The following is a 24,267-nucleotide window of genomic DNA, read 5'->3' as shown; positions in this document are numbered from 1 at the left end:
AGCAGCTCTAGTCTAGGCGCTTGTTCGGTGTCTGCTCCACTTAGAGCTTTTCCAGCGGCCCCCGGCTAATCGGCTTGCAGAAGTTGACCAACCAAGCACCAAAAGCATCATCAGCAACATCATTAACAGAGCGCAAGAAGGCGTTACGATGCGATGGATGCGATGGAACACCAACGGCGTAGCACAAGTTTTATATTAAATTATTTCCAATTAACCGGGTACCAACAGTCACCACAACTGTTTTAGGCTATAGAATGAGGAGTACAGACACCGCAAAGAAGGGGAAAATTGATGAACTCATGTTATGACTGTCTGCGAATATATCAGCTGCGAACTCGACGAACGCTTCTTTTCGTCACGATCCAGACGACAGAACGGTAACGGCGGTTCGTTCGTCCAGAAGATACGAATGAAACAGAAATCAATCAACTGCGAACGGGCCAGTAGGAATCGCTCGCTTCTTCTCCGCCTCAAACTCTCTGTAAACGATGAAATGCGTCGTGGTGAAGGTGAGTTTATCGCTTTGCATCATAACGACGAGACGACGGGCGAGAACCGCGTTCACCTGTGCCGTCTACCAGTCATCATTAGAGCCAGAATTGTCCAACCAACCTTCAAATGCTTATCAGCAATCAATGGTCGCTGATTCATACCACGAATTGTCGGAAGGTATGGAAATTCGGTTTTAAACGGAACTGTTGGTTACTGATGTCTCCTGTCTCTAATTGAGGCTCGCGTTGCTGCTTCATTAGGTGTCAAGGTCACAGGCGTAATGTCCAAGCATCTGGCCTAATGAGCAGCATTTTAGACAGAATTTACATCAAATTATCGGTCTGTCTCCATTCCACTATTACTCTTTCTCCCCCATTTCATTCACACTCGTATCTTTGCACCATAAATGCTGATCTGGTAGGTTTTTGATGTGAAGGAGCTCTTATAGGGTGTTGAGTTGGGAGCTTAGTTCGTTTCGCAATTCTCTTTTGGAATACCAGGACCTTCAGGAAGTGTCAGCGTAGACAGGTTAATTGCATTGGTGCGCATCGTTACACTTGATGCGATCTCTTGAGAAAGGCGTCTCAAGATTGAGTTGCAAGTTGATCAACTGCTCCGGCTGTTCATCACCTGGCCCCGTTATTGTTAAACAAAATGAATTGCTTCTCGGTGGTTTTCATGAGCAATAGCGGCACATACAAATATTAGCCTGTTGCAATAAGCCCCCTTTCATGGTGGAACGATGGCCACCACATGTTTGCACAGCACACCAACACACGATTAAACCGTCGTTCCAATGGTGCGGTGCCGCCAGATTCATGAGTTACGCTTGGATGGCGTGGAGTTCTAAACGAACATTCTTCCCACACTGCGTCAGAACCAGCAACCACATGAACTCAAATATTCCAAGTATGTGCGTGTCTGTGTGTGTGCTTGGCATATTTGTGGTAAGAAGGTAACAAGCAAAGGAGCGTTCGTTTTCGCTTGAGCCACGACTCACTTGAGGCAAGCGTCACTACCCGATCACAGCGAGGCTTCTGCCCAGCGTTGACTTCAGCCTTGTCAGCAGCGTGCTCGCGTTGGCGCATGGATTTTTGCATGAGCAATTTTGAAGAACTCTTTAAATGGATATTACGAAGGGGCTTTCGCTTGTCGATGTTGGTGGCACCGAATCCGGGGCCCTAAGGCAAATCGTCAGAGTTTGTCTTGGTACATCATCATCATGCTGGCGATAGATTCGAGGAAAACGGAGTACATCTTTCATGCTTCCCCTTCTTCTATTCGCAACCAAGTTATCCAATTTCGAGAGAAAGTCCTACTTGCCCGTAGAAGACCAGTAGAATAAGCCTCCATGTGACGTGAACCGCAACATAAACTTTGAGCCGCGATCATAAGGGTCAGCGCCACGGAACGCCACGGAGTCGTGTAGCAATAAACATAAAGTGAAAACATCCGTTAAGACCGTTACTCCGAATCATCCTCGTTCCATGATGGCTTTCATTCCTCGCCATCACAACTCCCGTTGCTAATCAAAATCGCGACCAATCCAACGTTAGTCGGTAAGACCACAACCTGGCCGGCCTTAGGTGGTCCGACTGGTTGGTTCTCTTATTTTAATTTCCGGTCCTTTGGTCTAGTTCCAAGTGGTCAACGTCGGAGAAGAGTCTAGCAGAGCTGTTCATGGACGGTTGCCCCTGGTAACCTTCATAAGCTGAAAGCAATAAAACCATCAGTCCATCTAGCCATCCGCATCGCGAACATGAAATAAAGTTCAACATCTCATGCCAGTCCGTGGTTCTCGTAATGGATTAATAGTGAGCAAGCGATGTCTGACTGAACCCCGGCTGTTGGTTCGATAAACAACAACTGAATCATGCCCACGAGATTCGGTTATTCGGTTTTTGGGCACCAGTACATGTCCCTCTTGTTATCGGTCCGCGCGCGAAGCAAATGAATCCAAATTATCGCGGATTCTTATGCGCCTGGTGAACCATTCTCTGGTTGTATTCTTCGAAAACCGATGGACAGAAATTGCGCGGCATGTCCTTCCGTGCGTCTGTCCCTTAGCGATGGATTATTGTTTTGAATGGAATTTCATAAAATTTACCTTTCTATACCTTTTTGCGGTTAGAGAGAGAGTTGCTTTAGCTTTTGAATGCTGGTGAAACCGGGTTATAGATCTCTGAGTTATTCTGTTTTTTGATATAGATTAGGACGGGCAAGTTGTATGTTTATCTTTAAGTTATTGATGTATATATTTTTTAAAAATGTGCTGCTTTATATAGTGATAGTGCTAACGAAAACATATGAAATTATTTGTAGAATGTAGATATTGGTAGAAATGAAAGCTTTGAGCACTAGTGTCAAATTATTTTAATTATATCTTGGTCAATGTTGTCTCACTGGACTTAGGAGTATCTGAAATGCAAACTAATATCGAAATAAATGAAGCGGTGCGCGTCAGGGCAACGTATTTGAAAATCACAAACACAGAACCAGGTGCAGCCTTCTAAACACCTATAATTTTTTTGATGAATTTGTGATTTTTGCTATCAAGATAGTCGATTTAGTTTGCGAATTTGATAGTCTGTTACGAGGAATTTTGAAATAAATAAGATAAGGAAGGAAGAGTATTTAAGTTTTGCCGCAATTTCGGCTGTACGGGTCACAATGATCCTTCATCTAATGCAGGATTCTCCGAAGTCGTGGCTCTTCAACACAACTTTCCATGAAGCCTCTACGCACACCGCTTTTAAGTGGATATCTGTCATTCACATTAACAACGGTTCGATTACAACATCCTTGGCGGTCTACGGATGGTCCAAAGCAATGCAGTGACCGAAATAGAGTTGATGTAGATTGATTGAAATAGGAATCGAAAGAATAAAATTCCTCCAATCAACAAAAATGGTATAGCCTCTCGCTCCAAATGTTTGCAGATTTGAATACAAGGAGGTAAGCGATTCGTGGAACAAATGTAATACGAATCAAGAAGCTTCGAATATTCGGAGGTTTGCACGAGGCTCTGAGAAAGTTTTCGGATAGATATTTGTGGAAAATAAATCGAATCCACTCCTCCTATTCCAATCCATACGAAATAAAAGGCTTTGGGACACTCCGTTGTACCACTTTGCAGCCATTTTCAGTTGTTTGTTTTGGATTTACTATTAGCTGTTTGTAAACACGAAGGCATGAAGCGAGCTTCTGAGAGGACAATGCGATGAGGATGGTGTTTATTCAATGCGTCAAGCGAGAGAGAGAGAGAGTTGGTCAGAGATCCTTAAGTCCAAACACATCGATCTCGAGAATAAATAGAAATTGTTTATGCGTCTTCTGTTTCCACCAAACGGTAGGTTCACGGTAGCTTGTACGCCTCACCAATGAGTGTTAAGTGGATTTGTATCCGCATGTGAAACATTCTATGTGGCTAATTCGATGTGGCTTGATATTCCCATACACACGTAACTACAACAATAAGCCATCATTATAGAACTTAACATGTTCTTGGAATTTGAAAGAAACTGTATGACAAAAATCTTAGCATACAGAATGATAAGGATGTACTGGGAAAAGAATTGTAACAAGAATTGTAACAATTGTAACAGTTACAATGATTGTGCATTGCAGCCATTGTGCATTGTATTATTAACATATCATTAAATGAAACAATGGTGAACGTATGCTACGATGATGTCTTCGGAGCAGAAAGTGCTTTCGACAAAATGGTCAAAGTGAAGATAAATCAAAGAACTGAGAATTGAAGAATCTAGTGAACAGGAAATGAAGATAACTTTCCCTTATTTGGGACTAATGCTCTTATCTACCAGCTTCGCCAACGTGCGGAACGAATTGGATGCTTCCAGAAAGGTTAAACGAGCACTAAAGAGGGATAAAGCGTGTCCAGAAGGTGACCCATTGATCTATGACTCGATTGACCGTATGAATTGGTAAGCAGTAGGTTACTCTGCAAACCTCCTATTATGTAAATACATCGCCAGATCCCGAAAACTCCTTCCAGGCGCATTAAGCATGACATTATGTGACATATTCTCGCCATGGAACGATAGATGGTCGGTAGATTTGATCTCTAAAAATGGTTGATTCATTCCATCCGGGACAGATTCGAGATTAAGTTTAGTCCTTTCGTAATCCGAGGACATCCCATTTCCGCTCTTTCGCTTTTAAGAGATTGAATAGCACGGTAGCTTAAGGTATGAAGGGAATGTCCAAACGTTCGACATTTTGATTTGCTATTGTCGTATCAATATCGCCTTCCAGGAGCTAACCTTCCATTCGTCAGGCATCGTTCAACTTGATTATGTTGACCCTCGTCGCTACCGAATATCGGAGGGTGCTGCGTGTTTGGCCACGATACGGTTTGATGCCCCGAACCTCATGATACTAATAGCATATATGTGTTTGTTATATTCGATGAGCTTCCAGCCCGTTGTATGTATGCTTCCTCGTTTCGCTTAAGCTGACGGCCATTAGGATTGGTCCCTGAACTCGTTCCCTCGTTGTCATCCGAGGCTATTGGCATGTCGAAACCGAATACAACAGATAACGTTGTGCAATACACGCCTGATGTCACCTGTGTGTTAATTACGTACGATAAAGTTTCCTTTCCGCCATCTCCAGTCCTCTTCCCTCAACACAACACTTCACCAACGACTGGAACTGCGGATAAGAGCACGGTTACTGCTGGGTTTGAAGCAAATGCGACACCACGCGACCATGGAGCGGCCCACGGTTTTACGAAAATGCGCGGCACCGGAGAAACTGTTACCGGATTTTCCGGCCACTTGTGCGAGAACAATGCTCCATCTTACGCCGGTGCTACGAGATGAGAGATAAGGCGGGCGTCAGGTTGGAGCAAGTTAAACTCAAAACGTGATGCAGACATCTTGTTTCTACGCAATAGCAATCTCACCACATGGTGGTTGGCGTCTTCAGTGCGAAGTATTTTTAGTTTTCCGACGAGAGCGGAGACCACCCTTGGGGAGGTAGAAGAGTTGGAAAGCGTGCGTGGCGTTCCAAAATACCATAAACCAAGGGGTTGGTCACTCATTTGCTTAGCAGCATCGCTTGTGGTTGCTTTTTGCGGCTGTTAGCCCACAGCAGGGGTTCGTTTTGCGTTGAGCAAAAGTTCCCCAAACACACACACGCACCCATACACGCACTTGTGCACCCAGGGGTTATGGTTTGCCTTTTGAATGTCCGGGAGTCCAGCAGAGTGTGCTTGGAATGCCTGTCTTTCGCGGATCATAACCATCACGCGTAGCTACCTCTTCCACAACACGGCTTCCCTCTCTCACGCTCTCATCATCATTCAGTCTCGGCATGTTCGACATGTAAACTCATCATTTATCTCGCCATTAAGGCTTCAGTCGAGGTCGAGGCCAACCAGGACGAGGCCAGGTCAGAGCAGACATGTTTAAATGCAAACACTCTCGTGCTCAATCGCACTGGGCTCACCACGAGACCACAGAGCAGGGTAAGTGTCACGCTCTTTCCTCCAGTTCCTCTGCTAGTTCCTTATGTTTCTCTTGGATTCATTTTTCCTTTCTTTTTTACGTTGAAAAGTGCAGGCCAGTCTTCCTGGTAGGCTGGTCTGCATGCTAGCAAGCAAGTGGCCACACACAGACACAAGGAGTCAGTGATGATGATTCGACGACAAAGCCGACGACGACGACGACGACGACGACAAGCAGAAGTAGAACTCAGGCACACATCGTCATGAAGCGGAGTGAGTACTTCATTTTTCTCGTTCACCAACCCATCCATCTTTAATGAACGCTATTGTTCTGTTTTAGCATAATGTTTCGTCGCTGCCACCATTGCCACCGTCTTCTAGCCCCCAATACTGTTGGTGCTGATGCAGTAGACCCTGGTAGGTATCTCCGCATTTCTTTCTCTTAATGAAAACTTCTAGCCCAGCGGCCAGTCTCATTGGCGAAGGGCGGATCGACTCATGTCCTCACGTGTTGGTATGCAGAATGGATGGAAAATATTGGAGAGTCCAAAAAGGGGAGACACGAGGAACACATGGATAGGAAAAAGATAAACACGTCCGATACGGATGGCATGGCACCTTCTCCTGGACCCGAGAGGCCGCGAACTTGGTGCACCAGAGCCATGCTGGCCACCGGCACTATTCATCCAACATTGGAGTTCCATTGGGGATGCGGATCGCAGAACTTTTTATCCCGTTGCACACACTCGGTAAATATGCTCCATTTATGGTGCACAATGAGAAAGAGAGAAGCTGTGAAGTGGAAGCGAGGAACGACCGCTACACCGTTGGTCCGTTGGTGATCTCGTGGAATCCGTGGAATGCGCGTGCAGACCAGGATTCAAATCAAATTTGCTGTTAGTCCCAATGGAACCATTGGTTGTACCTCGGTGTTAAGAGAAGCTTTTGCGTTGGATTTAGAGAGGTAACAGGACGACGGATGGCCACATTACAACCATCCGGTGGTCGTTGGATCGTAACCGGGGACCACCAGATACCGACATTGCGTCATCGTAAACTGCAAAGTACTTCAGAAGGTGCCAGAAATTCCAATTAATAGCTCACCGACCGGACGCGGGTCTTGGTGTTAATTAATTTGTTCGCCATTAAAATTGTCCTTCCAGAACACGCGAGAAAGAACCGAGATGATAGCAACAAGTTTCCCGGGTTCCTTCGACCAACACCTTCGAGTGGAAGGAACCGTGAAACCGCGAAACCACGTAACAACCGCATGGCACTCTTTGATGGTGTCATAAAACGGAATCATGCTCACACACACACACAAACACCCACACACAAACGATTCCGTTGGTATGTCTTGATGATCATGACGATTAACTGCCGCGGCACTGATGTTACACCACGAGGACAAGGACCTGCACAACGACAAAAACGGTTGCCTTCCAGGGCACTTTCACTCGAATGGGCGGACGATTTTTCCAAAAATAGTTCTGGAACACACAGCCCACGGAACGGTAATGGCGGACAACACCAATAACTCATAAGCAATAATCACCGAGCCAGACCAAGCCACGGCCACGGCCGCGATCGTGGAGGATCGCGGTTTCGGAATTCAAAGAACGAAAGACAAACAAACACAACACTGCGTGTGGGGTGAGTGGTGGGCGCGCGTGCCACTTCCTCACCTGCTTCTCCGCTTAATGTGATTTACGCGCGCGAAAGGGATTTCGAAACACAATCAGCGGCATCGAATCCTTGTTCAACTCCAAGAAGCAACACCAACAGCTCCAGACGGTGGCCCACGAGTGACTGAATCGGTGTTACTACGAACCACGCGGATTACCCCTCCATCGTGATGGTACGACGTACGAGGGGCGCGTGCGTCGCCGAAGTGTGAATGTTGCTTCCGAACAACGGCAGCATCGTTCGGATATTGGATCCTCGGTGACGGTTGCATCTTATGTTTCATCGCGTCGGCCACATCATGTCACAATGACCGTGGTCTGACTTCACCTTCCATCCTAACACAGAACCATCCTTGAGGTCTGCAGTGCTGGCATTGCTCTTACATTGTTTATGTGCATCGAACGCAGTAGGAGGAGAGGTGGCGGCTGGTGAAATGTTTACAAACCCACGAAGGAAACCCCATACCGAATATTGAACTCGAAACTCGTAGTGCGATAATGTTCCGGCTGCCGGCTTTGAATGGTCTCGAGAATGAATGCCAGGCCCGCGGAACGAATGTCTTGCAAAACGCACGAGAAGTCGAGATAGGAAATACATCTTCGGAAATGGATGGCAGGCTGAGAATAAGGGTATGGCGCAGGCTTTTGTGTTTTTATTGAAATATCTCTCCCCGCGCCTGTCGTTCCGTTAGTGTGGTGTAAAGGTGAAGTGTTACGTGTTTGGACTATCATTATCATGCCAGAGTTGGCCAGAGAGGGTGTCAGGATCTAGCATCATCGCCACATTTTCGCGGTACCGTATATGAAGAATCAAAATCACGCCAGATGTGAAGCCAGATGTAAAAATCAATCCAAATCCACGATAAGTAGTGAGCATCTATCAGCTGACACCGGTGGTCTTCATTCCGGTTCTGGTCGGATCGTGATGCATATCACAACATAACTACACGCAACATGCTTGATGTGACATTTCACGGTGGGCGATGAGGAGACAGGATCAAAAGGAGCATCAAACAGCTCAGATAGACGACGGTTTGGGCTCGATTGCTAGTAGTTTGAATCGCTTTACATTATTCCTTACGTCAGAACAGCCTTTTCTCATTTCCATAATCCACTTTGCAACATCGGCATCTATCAACCCAAATACGATGGGATGGTAATACGCCTGTAAATACGATGGGATGGTAGAAGGACATTTAGTCGACGGATACCCCTGAATAGTAAAAGCAAATGGAGATGTAAATTGCGAACAGAAAGTTTGTTTCCAACTCTAACTGTGGAATGCTTCTTGTTGTTTAATGTATTATTTAAGTAATAAATATAACATCGCATTTTGGATTATCAGCAATCTATGAGCAAAAGAACCTATTGATTATTGTTTCAGTGTGTAAAGATGTCGCTAATTGTTATAAAGCATAATCAAGATAGGATTAGTTCAAGCTTTACTTCATTTGACTTCAATTACTTGAAATTGACATTATGTTTAAATTAAACAACTGATCAAACCACTTGTTTGCTTTCCACAAAAGGCAAAACTGATATTACCATGCGGATCGTTGACTTAGTCTGATAATAATTACAACGAACATAGTAAACTTCAAACTCAAAGGTAAACCAAATCTTCTAGTTTATGAAAAAACTGACTAAAGGCCGGACTCACATCGTGGCATTGTTTTCATCATACAAATTATACATTCAACTACACCATTAGGACTTGGGTTTCCACAAGGGTAGGAAGATGATTGTTCCTAGGACGACCATCAGGGACACTCGGCACCCCGCGCCGATCTTGAGGCCCTATGGGGAGAGGGGATAGGCCTAGGCCGAAGCCGCTCTTTAAAGTACCTTGGTACAAACGTCGCAATTTGGGAGGGAAATCTGGGATTGGGAATGATGAAGTAGGTGGTTTGGATCATCATTCCAAAGAAGTCGATTTAGACGGTTGTTTCTTGGTGCAAGTGCCTTGGCACTGCTTCTCCTTTGTGTGTAATCTCGAAAGAGGAAAGCCGCGAAGGGGAGGTAACAGGAACCAAGCGCGTGGTTTAGTGGGTGGGAGTCCCACACTGTTCCTGGTGTCTGTGCCAGGTTCGTACATAATGTATTCCACTATGCTTGTAAAATTAAAAAAAAAAAAAAAAAAAAAATAGGACTTGGGTTTCGGGATAATTTTAGACGGAAAGTGATCCATGGCACACGAAGGAATCTGGCGCGCTTTTGTGGAGTATTTGTTTGTCGATTCGAGCAGATTGCGCAAACAGACGGCGCAGAAATGAAAATAATGAATGGAAACATGTTTGTGACATTGAGATTCACTTACATTAGCCAGATGAGTTCGCGGTATAAACTATTTCCAGCTGAACCATCTCTGAGCCAAGTGCCTGATGGATTTGGATGAGGATTCTAAAAATAAGAAACCAATCTTCCATTGCTTGGAACGTGCAATGAGTAAATCTGAAGTAAATCTGATCATAATCTTCATCGCCAGAGTAGAGCATTATCAGCAGGTGATCGTTAATCTTACATTGAAAGTGAATATTACTCGGAAAAGGAATCACGTTCCACATTCAACGTTTTGGCAATCAAACAAGTCCCGATAGTACCTCTCTTTGGAGTTCTGCGGAAGTCATATTCCATGCGCAACCCACAGTAACTGATTTTCAATTCAACTCAACATTCTGCTGCTGTTGCTGCTGTTAAAATTAAACAAATTGTTTGGAATGTTACTTTTAGTTTCTTGATTTATGATTCTATGCGCGAGAAATATGCCACCAGAAATTAAATGTTTATCATTTACACTTTCTCTCTTCCCTTGGGCATCAGCACATGGACAACGAGGACAATTTCTATGAATCTCATTAGCATAATCAATGCGCACGACAGCACGATGGTCACAGACGATGGATGGTATTTAACAGCTGTCTTCCCCATGGCTCGTGGACGTAAATCATAAATATGGCAAGACGTTCGACATTTGGTGTTCCGATTGATTCGCAACCATCTCTCAGCTGTATCTCTTCGTATCCGTGGTTGCCTCTCGAGTTTGTCGAATTTGGATTTGGATTGAGAAGATTGATGGCGTTTTGACGGTATTGTGTTTTCACTAAAAGCCGGAGTTCGAATCGCTGTTTGACTGAGGAACGCGTTGTTTACCCACGCATACAATTGAGCATCGTCGCCTCCACCACCAGATTGCCATCGAGAAGAAGAGAACAAAGCATAAACAGATAAACAAAAGAGGAAACCTATGGTGGGATCCGAATCCGTGAGTTGTGGGCTATCTTTCTCTGTAATGTTTCACGTGACCTCCTTGTGGCCGTCGGGAAGGTCTTGAAGATGGTGACCACCTAAACACCTCTCAACTATGGGAAGCGACGGGCTTAAACGGTGTGAATGGGGAAGGAGAAGGTATAAACACCGTAAATCTGGGGCAACCGAGCGAGAAATAGTTCTACATACTAGAGTAGCGAGAACATGAAACCATGATCCCGGTTTTGCATATTCACCTCGATGCTCGCGAGGATCGGTTCGAACCAGATGACGGAAGTGATCCGTTCATACAATCAGGGCTCGCGAAGGAAAGAGAGAGAAATAATGTACGGAACGCAAAGTGCTGATATCGGTTTCACATTCGAACATGAGTGGCTTACATTAATTACCATACTCATTGATGGCGCTACTACTGCTATCGTGTAGTTGCTGGATGGTTAATTTGTATGCCGAATCGTTGATGAGATTTGCATTCAATTACATCTGCTGAGCACCAAAGTTTGTTCTAAAATGTAGCAGAGTAGTATTATGATGTCACTGATCAAACTTGTATTAGCAATGGAAGGCTTTTGAGTTTACTATGCTACCATGCCAAACGTCTCCGATGTGATTGGTCATTTGGTCATTTTTCGGGATTAGAAAAATCCATCAGCCCCAAGGGACCGATTACTCCGAATCTCCGAACAACGAAATCGATTTTCGGTAATGGCTTTGTTTCATCCCAGTAATTAATAGCTTAGTTTTGTTAATTTTGGTAAACGACATCTCAAGCACTCCAATACAGACCTAATCTGGCCAACTAACATCCGACATTTTCCATTCCACTCTCGGACGTCGATGTTATTATTACCACTAATAAAATCATGCCTGGACCGTGAAACGTTAGCAGCTATTGACTGAATCCCTTGGATTTGTACGGATTCGATATGAATGTCTGGGCGAGGTTGGGAAGGATAAAGAAGCACGAAACGTACCGCGACTCGGACATATTATTAAAAATCGTTTTTCGGATCCGGACTATAGTGGGTGTGACGAGGGAAACATTATACACATCAAATTCATGGCATCATCCGCATCCCATACCTATGCCAGACGCGCGTCTTGTGTGCGTGTAACCGTATCAAATAGAGCAAGACAGGAAATTGCGGCCATTAATCATTGTCATTAAATGCATTGTTCCTTGTGGTGGGCTGCAGGAGTTATTTAAGCGCTGGAGAGATAAACAGATGAGAGGCTAATCCTGGATCAGGTTTAATTAGTAAGTGATCAGGATTTAAACCCAGACTAAATAAATAGTTTTAATGGTATACTACTGTGTCCAAAAAGTAAGGTGACATTGGATGTATTTTTTTCTTTTCTTCCTTAATTTTTATTCCAAATTTTCCTTAATTTTTCGAGGAACTTTTCCTTAATTTTTCTTCCAAATCAATTTTTTTGCTATCAATGTAATCCCTTCTAGCCACAATGCACTTATGCCGACGAATTTTCCAGTTTTAGAAACACGTGAAAAAAATGACTTTAGGAATTGCCTTCGGTACCTTTTTCGCAGCGGCTTGAATCTGCTCTATCGTGTCGAAACAGTGTCCCCGGAACGAAATTTTGGGCTTGTCTAATAGCCAGAAGCCAAATGTAACCAAATCAGGCGCATACGGTTTTATCGGAACGATATGAGTGAAAATATTGACAAAAAAGTCACAGAAAACCAACGAAGTTTGAGATGGTGCATTATTGTGATCGAGCGCTGACGCGCTTGAGATGAAAAACATCCTTCTAAGTGTAATTAGCGGATATGTTTGATATGCAAATATCATCAACAAAGTCTCTTGTTATTAATCGACGGATTTCCAACACCAAATCTTTGATTTTTTGGACGTGAGCGGCATCGATTGTCGTTGGTGGTCGTCTAAAGCGTTCTTCCTCTTCAAAACGTTTCCGACCCTCCTGGAAGTCTTTCCACCAATTGTAAATAATTTTTATTAACGAAGTATCGTCGCTAAAGACAGAATGTCTTTTCAAAAGACCATTCGCATTGGTATATTTGCAGCAGAAAAAATATTTTTAATGCAAATTCTTTGTTTAAAAATTTGCGACTTGGAGAAAACCGAAGAATGCACTTTTAGCAGTTCACAAACAAATACGTATCTCAAACACTAGTGAATATTTTGACGTGAAACTTGCCATGGTTGTCAATAACAGTGCTGACAACATATGAAAAATACAAAACTAAAAATATCCTTTTACGCGGGCAATTTGGACACCGTGTCACCGTACTTTTTGGACACAGTAGTATCACCATAGAAGGTGGCAAGGTGGAACCAACACCTTCAAATCATAAATTTGATTTAGCTTACAATAACCCATACCGCTAGCAATTGCATGACTTTGTTCATATTTTTATACTTACTTCATAAGGTTTAAATAATTCAAGACTTTATCTTTTCATACTATCCCCATACCAAAACAAACTAAACGATTATTACATAACTGAAAGCAGTAAACTATATTACTTTTGATACCATACTTCGCACTCTTTTGCTCCCTCTTCATTCGAGTGTTTTGACCTAGATTGATCACCATCCAACACTTCATTCAGGTGTATCAATAACTCACAAATTATCTTCGTATTATGCTGGTGTCTATAAGATAAATGACAATCTCGAAGCGGATAACCGCAAGATGTGAGGTTGTTTATAACAATCGCTACATTGAATGCCTTTGTGTGCTAAGAAACACTTCGTCATCCAACGTGTTTCTCCTTAACTTCTGAACGGAAAAGCTTCGATTGATAAATGATTGTTCGGAAAATGCCAGAGTCTTTTAGCTTCTTCGTTCAGCCATATGGTACCTCACTAAGACTTAGTGTCAGTTCATCTTTCAATACCCTTAAAGACGCTTCGTCCCTCAGTTGGCATTATTAGGATGGCTTTTCAAATCTCGTCTCGCATGATCCAAGGCTTATGCTTGTCAGAAGATTTCACGGCTAATAGAACCATCTTATGACAGCAGCAATTTAGATTAATCGTTACCATTCTTAGAGTCTTTCCTTGACTTGATTACGCCACAGAAGCATGCAGCTGTGTTTCTGTTTAAATCTCAACTCTTAGTGCCAAGCGAAACACAATTCTCGGGACAATTCATTTCATACAACACAATTCTCGGGACAATTCATTGCTCCGAGAAGCTCTGGTTGTCGACACTGTACTGACAGCGACACGGACATGGATGTAACAATCCGTTTCAAGCAATCTGTTGGCTTCTGACGATGGTTCCCTTATCCAAACTCTTAGTCTAACTCATCGGTACATGCTTTCGAGTACCGTCAGCGTAATGTCTTCCACTTGGATCCGGTTGAATGCTTCCTGGAGGTCCGATTATCATGAAACATTACTCAATGAAAGAACGAGACCTGATTCTGGAATTTCAAAAATCTCGAATAGGTTTACTTTAAGAAGGCCCTCCCATATCTCATATCCCATAACCGGCAGTCAGTTCCAAAAATGGATGAAACCTTCCTGTTCTGGCATCCTCTTCAAGCTCAAGGACGAGATTATTAAATGACTTGCTCGACGGTTTCGGCATCGTCTCTCTTCTTCTACACGCCATGAAATCCTTTGTACACACCAATTGGCTCATCCAATCAATAACACCCTAAGCCAATTGATTATCCAGTCACTTTGAGAAGCCACACGAACCAGGGTATAGAGGGTTGACCTATATTCTTACCACAACGAATCGACTATCGCAATGGTTCTCCGTACAAGAGCATCGTAGCTATGTTTTCATCGTTTCTTCTTCTACCTTCCTTCTTATGTTGCTTATTTGCCATTGAGTGGTTCTTTAAACTTGAACTGATGAATATCGTAAATGCGTTGAAGCGAATGTTGCCATCCATACGGAGAACATGCAAAAGGGAAGGAGAGGCGAAGATAAATGATTCTGGTAGATGTTAGCCGACCAACAAAATAAAGTACTTGAATCAGGGAAACACGGGCTGATATCAGTTTGATTATAGGAAATCCGATTGATGAGTTCGGTGTAATTGTGGTACATACTTTCATCTAACGATCCATTGTACTGATTCGAAGGTAGATTCGAGAACCTTTAAGGAAGATATTTTTTTTGCTTACTTTTTAGAACCATAGCTATGCGAAGAGGATGAAAAAGTCTTTGATATGAACATATTCTTTCAAATCCAACATACTTCTAGAAAATTGAATATATTCATTCCGTTAGCAGTTCAGACGAAAGATAACAATGATGTAATTGAGCATTAGATATCACGATTTTTATTACAGATATTGTTGTTTATCACAGCACAGTTACAGTTTAAGGTATTCAATACGTAATGTTAACAAAACTTGATCTTGCTCTGGCTCTCGCCTATCGTTTCTAAACTAGCACGACATATTGCTAAAAGGTTTCGTAACAAAATGCTTTCAGAACTGTTAAATTTATATTTTAAAACCTGCTGTTCAAAATTTCCCAGATGATTTTTGCAATAATTCATCGAGATCATTTGGTCTGGCTAGCGTTCTAGGAATCCTAAATCAATCGACCTTAACGACTCGGTTTGCCGGCCAAAAATTGTGAAAAAACTAAATCTCCTTTCTGTCCAGCAACGGCCAAACATCTTGCAACAATGTTTACGAGAACATGATACACCACGAGCACAGGTGCCAGCGCGCGTATCATAAATCTTTGGTTAAACGTCTAGCCTCTCGCGTCTCACCTCGCACACTATTAACACCTCAGCGCCGTAGACAGTTCATGGGCGCCTTCCCTCCAATAAATCAAAAAAGCGATCCAGCTCTATTTTGCATTAGCAATACTAAGCTTCAATGCTGCAATGAATGTCCAATGAATGGCAGAAGAAATCGCTCACTCTGCCACCATTACTCATTCATGCGGCCATCGTTTGTCGTATCGGATGTCCATCGTAAATGGGAAAGGGTATGTGTCTTTGTTTGCATCTGTATAGCCTTGCCGTTATGGCAAGGCTTCCGTTTCTGGCTTACCCAGCTTGAGGTAACAATTGAAAAAGAAGGACTTGTCGAGAACGGCGCTGAGCAGACCAAGGATGCCCTGGGGGAACTCGGTGATGAGGAAGAGGAGCAGTACAGCGAGCAGCATGCGCGTCGTGCGATCGGTTTGCTTCTCTTTGTCGCTCTGTTTGCTGCCTTTGGCCGCATCGACTACGCGACCATCCACGATCTGTTTCATGCCGGTGGCCGTCCCTGTCAGTTGGCTACGTCTCTGTTTCGCCTCCAGCAGTGCGCCAATCAGGCGTAGACTGAGAATGGTGAGTGCAATGCAAGGTATCAGCTTGAACACGACGCTGTAGATCCAGAAGTTGACGTTCAGAAGAGTCGGATTGTCGCGTACGAGCTGTGACGTGCCAAGGCGGAACAGGGTAACGTTGCGGCCAGTATCGTTGGTGTCGCGCAACAGCAGATTGCCATCGCTACCGAGCAGTTCTACGTTTGATTGGATGCTGAAGGAGAGGTAGATCGGTATCGCGAGGAACGGACAGACGACGTACGAGCTGAAGATGGCGGCCAATGTCTTGGACATGTCACACCACTGACGGTTCCGTTGTGGATAAGCGACGGCAATGTAGCGCCAGATGGCCAGCGTGACCGTCAACCAAATCGAGATCGTGTGGCATATCTGTGCGAAGATCGAATGGAACATGATGTACCATGCCCAGCCGTAAGTGAGGCGTTGCTCACGAGACAGACGCAGGTATGGCACCGAGTTAACCGCATATGGCATGTAGTCGAGCATGACGAGCAGATCGGCAATGGCCAGTCCAGTCAGGATCGCGTTGGTCGGTGAGCGCATCTCACGCCGTGTCAATACCACGATATTGAGCGTGTTGGCGATGCTGCCGAAGATGCACACCAACAGACACACCATCCCGTGCACCTTGGCATAACTATAAACGAGAGGAAGAGAGAGAGAGAGAGACAGAGAGAATTAAAGATTGAAAAGGCGAATGAGGAGAAGGCAATTAGTGTAATGAGAATGCATGTGGCATGACACTTGTTTACATAATAACCTGTACTTCGAATTGCGCGAGCTTTCTCATTCCATTTACGTCAATATTGATCGTCGCGTTGTATGTGTCGCAAACTGAAACACCCATTCGATGCCCTGTCACTTCAGTTTGATGATTTACGTTTACTGGTTCCCGACTTCAATTCTCCGTTTGGCAAAGAAACGAACACAGAAATGATTAAACACAAAAGGCAAATATTATCAACATCAAATCGTTTCGCTCCTCGTCCATTGCTACTGTTCTCCTTCTCAAGGCTCAAGCTGCCACTCTGTTGCTTTCGAGGGTCCGCGAGCTCGTGGGCGCCATCATCGTTATCGCAAGCACTCGTTATTGTTACTTCGTTATTTAATAAGAAATAACTTTGGACACCGTGGGCGGCTGAGTCGGCTACATTTGCAATCGTTTGATGTTGAGCTTCAGGATGGAGCATATTGTAATATGATAAGTTTTGGTGGAGAATGCTTTATATCGCTGAACAGTAACGCTGCATCAGTTGTATTTAGACATTAGGGACAGACAAAGCAGAGCGATATGCATCATCAGTAAATTCAACGATGCTTTACTATTTACGAAGGAAGGAGGTACCAGAGTATGAGGAGTTTTGCAATAACATAAATATAGTGAATACCCACCCCAGAAACGTATTGCATGATCTTCTGACGCACACTCACAATGGAAAATGGATTATTGTTATGACAAGTGTATTATGCGCGTTTGTCGTGTCTGCGCGCTTTTGCTGTCTGGATAGATTTGATCTTCCATCGAAACGGTCACTAGTAAACCGAAACAAATATAACTTATTGCTCATATTCAATGAAGTGTGAGTGTGTGTGCAAGGTGGAAAGTATCGCTCCATTACATATTGCGCAGCTCTCCCGACCGATTCGTGATGTTCAATGAAGCGTTTTCGGGAGTTAATTTGCGTATCATTGTTTTTGACTCAATGTGCCTTCGCAAAAATGTAGCGCCATTGTGAGTGGGCGCTTTGAAATGAGTCCGGCGAGAGTGAATTGTAACATTAAAGAGCAGAGAGACTCTTGTTGGGGCTCCCCCTCAAGGTCGGTATCGCAATCAATATCATCGAGCGTGAAATTAGTTGCCTATTATGTCACATTTCGTTTCATTTCGCTCTCCACATTTCGAGTGCGCGCGTAAGCACATCATTAACAGTCATAATCGCTTGGTTTCACCTTCTTTGAAGCTATTAGAACGAATTTTACTAACAGATGGAGGCGCATGGTAGTTCACATTTTCAACATTTTCTTCGTTTCCTCGTCGACTGCTGGTTGCACATTTTGATTCTCATTTCAGTTGAAATGTACTTTTTATAAGCTGCCATGGTACTTGATTCATAAATTATTTGGAAGCGTTTGTAACGTGGAAAGTACAAATGGATTGTTTCATAATGATTTTAATGACACATCATGCTGATAAGGCGCTGTATACTGATCGTATCGCTCCTCCTCCTTATTGTTTGTATTACCTTGTGTTTCTCGTTATCAAGGCATTTGTTTTTTGTGTTTTCACATTATTCATTGTTCACCATAACATTTACAAATTGCACATACATTGAGATTTTAAGAATAAATTTATGAAAAGACTTCCTAGTTATCGAAACGAAATTCGTTGAAACGGGGTATAAGAACACAGAGCAAGGTGATATAATTTCTTCTTTGCGATGATGTTCTTAGTATGAGAACATATTATGTGAAAAGCGTGATCGAATATAGTGTTAGCGCGGCCGCGAGCATATTGGTTCAGTAATGTTCGCCAAGGAATTAATGTAATTTCTATTGCCAGCCAGGAATATGTAGAAAATGTCTTGCGTGAAACAGTCATTGACTTCAGAACTGCGACGTCGATGAACGAAAAGGTATTCGAAAGAGACTGATACGGATAGTGAAATGACCACGCAATGACGGAAGTGAAAATGCAGTTAATGAAGGCCACAAATTACCTAGATGACATGGAAAAATTGTGACGATTACTCGGCCAAACCCCCAAACCGGTTATCTGTTTAGGATTACCATCTGCTTTTTCAGCTACTGATTCCGATCCATTAGCGTTGTTCGTTCAAGTCGCGTTTTCGTTGCTGATGTTTCGTGCTATGGATGGATACGCACTACGGGATCCACCCTTATCGTAGCTTCTTATTTTCGCTCATCTTACGGTTCTTTTTCTTTTATTCTGGGTCATATTGAATGAAAAAGTATCTCGCTACCGGTCGGTTGGGTGTTCAGAATTGGATGTTAATAGAAACAAATGGTCCCCCTCGTGGCCACCTTTTCTCTCATCACTAACCATGGCGCTAGTGGTGTGTGTGTCGTGGCATCAGAAAGATGGTTTGATTTATGTCGAGAGGCCGAGGTCTCGGGGAGTCGACTTACCTGGTGTGGAAGTCATCCAATGCCTTGCCACAGTAGAGCAGATGTGCTGTGGCCGTCGCCGTCGTCATATTACCGGTAACACCGATCGTGCTGCCATCGAGGGGTGGCCCTTCGGTGACATTTATTACAAATTCTCCCAATTCCGTGGAGCTCATTGTTGCTCGCTCTGATTAATCCCTCGCTGTTGCTCGCTGGCAGCCAATTTCGTCCAATCCACATACATTGGTGCTCACAACTCACGGTGCTCACGATCAAACCATGACATTCGCCATCAAACACTGTTTCTTTTGCTTCTCATGCTGCTTCCGTTGCTTTCGTTGGTTCCTGTTGAAGTTGAGGGAATATTTTTATTACAAAATGGATACTACTGGATACGGAATGCGAACTAAGCGACACGAGGAAATGTTTCGTTGGATTTTCTTTTTTCCAAAATCGTTCGCTTGATTACACACAAATACATACACACACATGCGCACGAACGTTAGCTCTCGTGTACCAAAGAAGATTGGTTCCGGTCAGCGACTATCGAGTGGCTCGGAAGGCTTTTTTCCGGGCGCGAGACGTGACCAGAGAACAAGCTTCCTCTTCACACTTTCACATTCACCGTTTCGCTAATCCCTTTCGCTCGCTGGTTGATAGTCTCTGGAACAAGCTCTTCTGGTTCACGGTTTTGATTTAGAGTTCATGCACGAATGGGCGAGTGTTGCCGCCATTTCGCGCTTCTCCTTCCTCTAAAACCTTTGATTGCTGGTACACAGCGTATATTTGAAAGTATAAGGTTTGTATGAATTCGTAGCGTTTTACAGCAGACAACACCGAAAAGGAATAATGTGGATCTCAAGATTAATAATTGTTTGTTTCAAATCACAAAAAATCATCGTTCGATTATAAGCGACAAGGAAGACGAGGTATTAGAACTCGTAGGAACCATTGCATAACCCGACTACACTCCGTCCAGTTACTATAAGACCACCATCAGTTTGTTCCAGAAAATCTTCAAGGATCACAATTTCAAATCGAGACTTTTTATTACTATTCTCTACTCTAAAAATAAGTTATTAAACAGTAATAGGGATGGATAAAATCCCAGGTTGAATTTTGGCGGCAAATTAACAAAAAATGATGTGTCCAGTTAGTATAAGACCACCTTGATTTATTTTTTTTATCAGCGAAAAGAAGTAACCAAATCATTTAAATCCCGAAAATAACTATTCGTTATCAAATCTTAATGGTTTCAAATGTGTAAAACGGGATTTGGCATGCTCTCTATAAACTTTGGTTAATTTTAGAAGCAAAGACTCTCATATGTCTCTCAAAACCGCTAAAATCATCGCTTAAAGCTCACGAAACGAAGAATACTGCTTTCCCCCAGCATCCCATTTACTAATTCGAGCTCAGAAGATGTTTTCCAACGGATTTTATGCTATACTGCGAGCAGATATGGCCAACAAATCAATTTTCTAATCTTTTTTCGAAACCGCAATCTTCTTTCTTATGTTAATAAAAGCATTATTTCACTAATATGTTAACTTTTCCACACCGTTTTTGATCAAAAACGATAGCAGAGATTCTCCTTGAAACGTAGATGTGCTTTGTTAAATGGAAAAAATACAATCTTGAGCCTCCCGGCTGTATAAAGTTTCACCCAAACTATGCAGAAATTCCCAATAAAACAATAGACGCAAAATAATGGTTTTTTCGTTCATTTAACCATTCCTGGTTGTTTACAACGGTGAATAGACGTTGAATCAACATGTTTCTACTGGATTCATAGATTAATGTCGTGATTTTGGAAGTTCAGAGTCTCTTTCAGCACCTGTTGGTTTAATGGGAATTTCTGCATAGTTTGGGTGAAACTTTATACAGCCGGGAGGCTCAAGATTGTATTTTTTCCATTTAACAAAGCACATCTACGTTTCAAGGAGAATCTCTGCTATCGTTTTTGATCAAAAACGGTGTGGAAAAGTTAACATATCCTTGAAGATTTTCTGGAACAAACTGATGGTGGTCTTATAGTAACTGGACGGAGTGTAGGCTGTTTAAGCATTCATTTCATAGTTTTTAGTTGAACATTATTAAAAAGAGCATTAAAAATTAAGGAGCATTTCACATATGATCAGTTCCGTTTATGTGAACAAACTGAAAATCGCACAGTTGCTCGCAAAAGACGACGTTTCTTTGCTGCGAATAAAATAAAATAACAGCTTCATATATTACACAGCGCTGCACCACTACAAATTACAATTGCATTGCGATTAATCTTTCGATCAAAATAAATTAAATAATCCGATGTGAACCGTCATCCGGAATGGCATTTCCGGATGGTGGTAGATGCATGCACATCCTGCTTGTGTGCGCCAACGGGATCAGGGCATAAACAGGATTTTATTCATCACGCTGTCGGCGAAAAGGGCTAAATCGAAACTAAACAATATGATCGTTATGCAGGGCGCTGATGCGAGGGCTAGAGATGAGTCAGATGAGTTAGACGCATGAAGGAGATTCGATTTCCTTCCGCGATGCTACCTCTGCCTGTTCAGCGCCAGCGTGGAATGTATTTAGTCCGTCGCTTCGGCGAGCAACGAAAGGAAAGGAAGCGTAAATCAATTTCGTATCAGCATCGACGTTGGAACAGGATGTGATTGGAGGGAAAGGGGAGGTTGCGAAAGTTTGTTTATCGTCGTCGTCGTCGGCTGCTGTACTTTCCAAAAGAGCTGACGAGAAAACTCAGAAGGACCGTTCTCTTGGATGGATTATGTTCTTTTAGGCCAGCGAAATCCGAGGGCCGCCATACGCTATCGCGATGTCAGCGGTGAGTGATGAAGATTTAACTCTCTGGTCGTGTGATTATCTTAGAATCCATCTTCATGGGTCTGGATGATGGTAAATCGATTTTAATACTTAACAAGCTGCCTATCGTTGGTGACGGTATGGTGGATCCTTTTCGGCGACTCGATTGCATATTTCGCGAGTCAAAATTAAATTGTGTTGTTATGTGTACACTCATAATGAGGCCCGCCATATGCCGGCAGAAATTTGGATGAAATGGAATGAAGCTTGAAAGCAGCGCTCGTCTAGGCGCTTGTTCGGTGTCTGTTCCAGTTAGAGGTTTTCCAGTGGCCCCCGGCTAATCGGCTTGCAGAAGTTGTCCAACCAAGCACCAAAAGCATCATCAGCAACATCATTAACAATGCGCAAGAAGGCGTTACGATGCGATGGATGCGATGGAATACCAACGGCGTAGCACAAGTTTTATATTAAATTATTTCCAATTAACCGGCTACCAACAGTCACCACTACTGTTTTAGGTAAGAGAATGAGGAGTACAAACACCGAAAAGAAGGGGAAAATTGATGAACTCATGTTATGACTGTCTACGGATATATCAGCTGCGAACTCGACGAACGCTTCTTTTCGTCACGATCCAGACGACAGAACGGTAACGGCGGTTCGTTCGTCCAGAAGATACGAATGAAACAGAAATCAAAAACCTGCGAACGGGCCAGTAGGAATCGCTAGCTTCTTCTCCGCTTCATACTCTCTGTAAACGATGAAATGCGTCGTGGTGAAGGTGAGTTTATCGCTTCGCATCATAACGACGAGACGACGGGCGAGAACCGCGTTCACCTGTGCCGTCTACCAGTCATCATTAGAGCCAGAATTGTCCAACCAACCTTTAAATGCTTATCAGCAATCAATGGTCGCTGATTCATACCACGAATTGTCGGAAGGTATGGAAATTCGGTTTTAAACGGAACTGTTGGTTACTGATGTCTCTTGTCTCTAATTGAGGCTCGCGTTGCTGCTTCATTAGGTGTCAAGGTCACAGGCGTAATGTCCAAGCATCTGGCCTAATGAGCAGCATTTTAGACAGAATTTACATCAAATTATCGGTCCGTCTCCATTCCACTATTTCTCTTTCTCCTCATTTCATTCACACTCGTATCTTTGCACCATAAATGGTGATCTGGAAGGTCTTTGATGTGAAGTATCTCTTACAGGGTGTTGAGTTGGGAGCTTAGTTCGTTTCGCAATTCTCGTTTGGAACACCTTCAGGAAGTGTCAGCGTAGACAGGTTAATTGCATTGGTGCGCATCGTTACACTTGATGCGATCTCTTGAGAAAGGCGTCTCAAGATTGAGTTGCAAGTTCATCAACTGCTCCGGCTGTTCATCACCTGGCACCGTTATTGTTAAACAAAATGAATCGCTTCTCAGTCATTTTCATGAGCAATAGCAGCACATACAAATATTAGCCTGTTGCAATAAGCCCGCTTTCATGTTGGAACGATGGCCACCACATGTTTGCACAGCACACCAACACACGATTAAACCGTCGTTCCAATGGTGTGGTGCCGTCAGATTCATGAGTTACGCTTGGCTAGCGTGGAGTTCTAAACGAAGATTCTTCCCACACTTTCCACAGCGTCAGAACCAGCAACCACATGAACTCAAGCATTCCAAGTATGTGTGTGTCTGTGTGTATGCTTGGCATGTTTGTGGCAAGAAGGTAACAAGCAAAGGAGCGTTCGCTTTCGCTTGAGTCACGACTCACTTGAGGCAGGCGTCACTACCCGATCACAGCGAGGCTTCTGCCCAGCTTTGACTTCAGCCTTGTCAGCAGCGTGCACGCGTTGGCGCATGGATTTTTGCATGAGCAATTTTGAAGAACTCTTTAAATGGATATTACGAAGGGCCTTTCGCTTGTTGATGTTGGTGGCACCGAATCCGGGGCCCTAAGGCAAATCGTCAGAGTTTGTCTTGGTACATCATCATCATGCTGGCGAAAGATTCGCGGAAAACGGAGTACATCTTTCATGTTGCCCCTTCTTCTATTCGCAACCAAGTTATCCAATTTCGAGAGAAAGTCCTGCTTGCCGAAGACCATTAGAATAAGCCTTCATGT

General features: G+C 43.5%; 1 protein-coding gene across 6 annotated transcripts in view; it reads right to left on the bottom strand.

The window, feature by feature from the left end:
* LOC125957791 (G-protein coupled receptor dmsr-1-like) overlaps positions 1-24,267 on the bottom strand; it is a 64,103-nt gene that overhangs the window by 7,763 nt on the left and 32,073 nt on the right. For 2 of the 6 annotated variants that reach the window (XM_049690710.1, XM_049690711.1), the window contains exon 2: positions 19,363-19,686. The exons of 2 other annotated variants lie outside the window; for them this stretch is intronic. In XM_049690710.1, coding sequence (XP_049546667.1) covers positions 19,363-19,517 — 155 coding nt within the window. In that variant the 5' untranslated portion in view covers positions 19,518-19,686. Of the gene's footprint in view, positions 1-7,650; positions 7,770-15,932; positions 16,853-19,362; positions 19,687-24,267 lie in introns of those variants that run through there. 2 more of the 6 variants (XM_049690708.1, XM_049690707.1) reach the window with 2 other exon arrangements.

Source organism: Anopheles darlingi, chromosome 3 (genome assembly GCF_943734745.1).
Source record: "Anopheles darlingi chromosome 3, idAnoDarlMG_H_01, whole genome shotgun sequence".
Taxonomy (NCBI): Eukaryota; Metazoa; Arthropoda; class Insecta; order Diptera; family Culicidae; genus Anopheles; species Anopheles darlingi.
This window is presented reverse-complemented; position numbering and strand designations above follow the sequence as displayed.